The sequence below is a fragment of the Musca vetustissima genome, unplaced genomic scaffold, assembly GCF_032173495.1.
Source record: "Musca vetustissima isolate MV318-11 ecotype Yass unplaced genomic scaffold, APGP_CSIRO_Mvet_v1 utg1089363, whole genome shotgun sequence".
Taxonomy (NCBI): Eukaryota; Metazoa; Arthropoda; class Insecta; order Diptera; family Muscidae; genus Musca; species Musca vetustissima.
In genome coordinates, this window is record NW_026889451.1 from 7,549 (window position 1) to 12,610 (window position 5,062).

Here is a 5,062-nt window from a genome sequence, read left to right on the forward strand (position 1 = left end):
TTCCAAAGTTGTAAATTTGTCCCAACTTTAAAATAAATCAGATATGTGAAACATCCAGTAAAATTTAATTATAGAGCCGTGGAGTTTAAAATACTCTTTTCACTATTCAAAATTAGCGACATTGAACACCATCGATAATTTTTGAAGTTCCGAGGCACATTTTCATTGATTTTTAAATTCATACACATAGTTGTTCGATCAAGGGCCAACAGGCCTTTAGGCGTGGATTTTTAAAGAATATTTTCTGAAGGGCCTACAGGCCTTTAGGTGTGGATTTTTAAAGAATATTTTCTGAAGGGCCTACAGGCCTTTAGGTGTGGATTTTTAAAGACTATTTCTTGAAAGAGCAACAGGCCTTTAGGCGTGGATTTTTAAAGAATATTTCTTGAAAGAGTAACAGGCCTTTAGGCGTGGATATTTAAAGAATATTTTTTGAAAGAGCAACAGGCCTTTAGGCGTGGATTTTTAATGACCTTTGTATGCCCAACAACTTCGTACTGAATTCAAAATTGTATAGAATTATTATGTAAAAACTTCTGACTAGAATTACTATAATAATTATGTCTTTTTTTATCACATAGCAGTGCAAGTGTATTTGTGCGTGTGTTTCATACTAAAAATTAGCAATCACTTAAAGAATTCCAAATCATAAATGGTAGTCGTACGCCAAAATAGCCGAGATTAGAAAAAAAATATTTCCAAGAAAAAAAAATACAAAAAGGAATACAACAACAATAAACAAACAAAAATTCTTTTAAAATAGCAACAATTAAATAAACTACAAAAATAAATTAAAATAAAATACAAAAATTCCCAGAAACAAAATTAAAAAAGAACCAAAAACCCCGGAATACAACAACAATTCATAAGATTAAAAAAAATATTGTGTATCGAAAAAGAACAGCTAAACCGCCAAAATAGCTCCCCGAAATTCAGTATACCCCTTGCGAATGCATTTGACATCATTGGCGGCCGGTGGTAGTCAACAGGTCGCTGCAACAGCTTACACAGCATCCAGTTTATCCTCATCATCGTCGTCCATAGCGGCGGCTGTTGCCACAGCACCACTTTTGTTAGGCGGCAGTGGTGGTGGTAGCATCATTGAATCAGCTGCCGGTGCTACCACCAATATTTCACCCTTGGATAATATCACTGGCAACATGGTGATTTCTTCAGTATCTCCTGGCACGGCGACAACAACATTGCTCCAGCAACAACAACTACAACATCCACACCACCACCACCATCATCATCACAATCATCTGCACCATTCGCATCATCATCACTCGCATTCGCACAGTGTTCAAGGACATACGCAGCACAACAATAATAACAATCATCATCATAGCCACCATACCACCCACCAACACCCGCCGCCTCATAGCCATAGTGGTCACACATCTTTGGGTCATTCTGCAGCAACGCACACACTTTGGAATTCCGAAGGTCCAGCATCAATGGCATCGGACACCATAGTGGCCAGTAGTTCAGCCAGTGTGGGCAGTAATTCGCCAAATGGTGCGGCCAGTAATGGTACGGCGAATAGTAATACCAGCAATAGTACGGCGGCAAATACAACAACATCAGCAGCAGCGACAACAAATGGCAACAACAATGCGAATAGTAATGGCAACAATAATTCGGGAAGTAGCAGCGGTAACAACAACAATAATAACAATGTTTTACATCAAGATTTGGCCTGGTTGGAGCGATCAATTCTGCAGGCCCATCAACAGTTTCCAAATGAGTTAGGTAAGTATCATTTTATTTCTTATTTTTTCGATAGTAAGGAATACGATCCCCTCCTAAGCCTTCAAAAAATTTTTGAATCAATATGTTAACAACACCTAGGCAGAATTAGGTTTTGATGGTGGGGCATAGGGATAGTTTAAACTGATATATAAATATAATAATTCCCTTGGCAACACCTTAAAATATTCGTCGGATTTTACATTAAATGAGTCGTTAATTTTGAAAGTGGTTTAGGTCCACTTTAGGCTCTGATACAAATCTTGGTTTTCTAGAAAAATTTCTAAAATTATCAACTGTATCCGAGTGAATACGATTCAATCCTCCTTGATATGCCTGTTGATCTAGATATTTTGTACATTTGGACCTTTCTGTCCAGATCATGAAGATCTTTACTGACATGTCCAGGTGGTGGGTGCCTATCCATAAGGTGATGATTTGGATGGCTACTTCTACAACACCCAATCTGGTATTGCATCGACAACACCTGGTTGTGCTGGTGTACAGGAATGATCTTCGTGTGCTCATGTAAGTGGTCTATAGGAGTTATGAAAAGAAACCCTGTTGCAGTCCTCAGGACGGTATTCTGACAGGATTTAAGACTTTTCCATTGCGTTGCACAAACGTTGCCGGACCACATTGGCGCCGCATAGTTCACCACATACCGGCTAGCCACTTGATAACCCTGTTCCTGCTCCGGATTTTATCGCAAATAGCAGTGGTACGCGCGGACGACTTACAAAGGCTATCGAATGTGACCCCTAGAACTTGGGGTAATTTGTGGTCGGAATTGTGGACCCATCGACCGGCAGATTCAAAGGTAGCCGAATCTCCGGTGTCCATGTGGTAAACAGTGTGGCCGTTGATTTAGTGGCGGATATTTCCATATCGCCCGGGAAAAGTCCGCTATATCCACGAAATAGTGGTCCAGCCTCTTGCAAATGTTATCAATTATCCGCCTACGTTACGATCTTTATGGTATCCGATAGGCGTGGAACTCTCTCTCAAACTTGGCTGGAGGGTTGTTCCCTCGATGTCCTCGAACAGATTGGTGCGACTGACGCTATCAAATCCCTTTGATAGTTCCAGCGACACCATAACTGTCTTATTACACGGCCTGTTCTGGATGAGTCCTTGCGTTATATGCATGGAAATGGCGTGCAAAGCTTTTGTTGTGCTGTGCTGCTTCCGGAATCCATGTCGATGATCAGCAATTGAGTAACATTCAGGAATGCTAGGGCAATGACTCAAGTGCTTTAGCAACAAAAGTGAGATCGGCCGGTATGACTCACCTTTGCTGGCATCCTTGCCTGGCTTCAGCAGCGGGACCACCCTGTTAATTTTTCGGGCATGGGGAACTATTAAGGTGGCTAACGACAAGTTAAGATCTTTAGTTAGATACTCATTTCCTGTCAAATCAAGCTGCTACAACATCATCTTTGAGATTCCATCCGGACCAAGTGGCTTGGATGATTTTGCGCTTCTGATGGCATGAGCAATATCCTCCAACGAAAATTGTGGTGGTTCCTTCTTCACTGGGAGAGATCGTATACGGCAATAATACCATTCTCTTCGCCCTCTCACTCTCGGGGTGCTCTTCTAACTACCGGATAAAACAATTCACGCAACTCTCCGAATCTGTCACCTCAACGCCGTTAAATGAGACACACGTCCGACCCTGCTTCCTTCCTTGGTGAAATTTCTGAATTTTTGCCAATTTTTCTTAACCATGGGAATGTTATGAAAATTACGGCGTTCAAAAGTCCGGTGGTCTGTTGATGGATATGATAAATGTATGGTGAGCTTTGGCAGTCTTGCCCTTTTTCTTTTTTTTTTTTTTTTGGGGAGAAAAACATTTTTACTGAAAGTTCCATGCAAACGCTCACAGAACATTTTCTATATACACCACATGTGCTGAAAGTTCTAGTCGAATTCATCACCGGTCTATATCTAGACCGAAGATGGAACCAATTGGTCCACTCACAAATTTTGGAAAAATTATAAATTGATTAAAACAAATGGTTTCACCTCGACACTGGACAGTAATTCCGCAGACCTCCACAGCCAATATTTATTGGCTATAGAAATAAAATGTTGATTGTAGAGTAATTATTAAATTGAGTTTCTTCTTTTCGAAAATTTTCAAAACAAGGATCTTTTTTTAAACAATTCTCCTCTACCATCAACTTAGTTTACTTTCATAATTTTTATAGAATATTCCTTGTCGACACGAACGTACCAACTGAAATTGATATTTTTTATTGTTGTTACCTGTAGATCAGAGATCAGAATATGAATGAAGCACATCCTCATCCAATATTTATAATAATAATAACAAAAAAAAAAATATTGTTATTGATACTCGTGCTGAAATTTGAAGCACATATTTTGTTGAATGAAAGTTATTTCGTGTCAGTGTCCTTTGCATGCTGTTCTTCATTCTTGCTTCAGAGTTGATGATGCTTTGAACGCGTGTGAAAGGATTTTTTTCTACTTTAGAGAAGCCTTATAAAGTGATTTTGAGTATCATTGATATTTGTGCAATTTTTTTTTTTTTTTGACACTCATATATCAAGAAGTTAGGTGAGCACATTTTTGGCATGCGTTGGTTTCAACTTACAGTTTATGAATATTGAAAAAATTCAGAATTTCTTTTGAAAGAAATAATTTTTTTTTGGTGTCGATTACATTGAAGAGGGACGCACTTGAAGAGGGAAACTTCTACGATTGACAAAAAATATTTTTAATAAATCTACGAATGAACCACGAACCCCATAGAAACAAATTTTAAAATCAGACCACATTTTGGTACAATTACTTTTAGATAAATGAAAAAAATCAAACCACTATATAAAACGACTTATTAAATATATTTTTCAAATTATATTTTCCAAAATATAATTTTGAGGTTTTTCTTAATAAAAAATATTTTTTTGAAAAGAAAGTGGTTTTCAAATTGTTTGTCTAAAATAGAAAAAACCTCAAAAACTATTTCATAAATTTCTCCGAACTCTATAGAACTCTATGCCCTAAACAAATTTTTTCTGATTAGGATTCAAATTTTTTTGGAATGGAAGTGGTTAATGGCAGCATATAAAACCATATATTTTATCGTACTTGTGGCTTTCTATTTTCATTTTCTATAGCAACATTTTTGAAAATCGAATATACATATGATATAGATTCGAAATAAAAAATGAATATACAGTCGAATTTAAAATCTACCACAAAGATAGATTTTTTTCTTGGGTAGTGATATCAACTAAATTATAATAATAATAATAAAAAAATATTATATATTTTTTGGTTACAG

The 5,062-nt window shown here is 37.3% G+C and overlaps 1 protein-coding gene across 1 annotated transcript; it reads left to right on the forward strand.

Annotated features, from left to right (window-relative positions):
* Positions 1-950: 950 nt before the first annotated feature.
* Positions 951-1,752, forward strand: LOC133337164 (protein lozenge-like; the record flags this gene model as incomplete). The annotated part of the gene is made up of 2 exons (XM_061545419.1): positions 951-1,204; positions 1,301-1,752. Coding segments are annotated over exons 1-2 (706 nt in total), but the record flags the coding sequence as incomplete, so codon positions are not given.
* Positions 1,753-5,062: the final 3,310 nt, after the last annotated feature.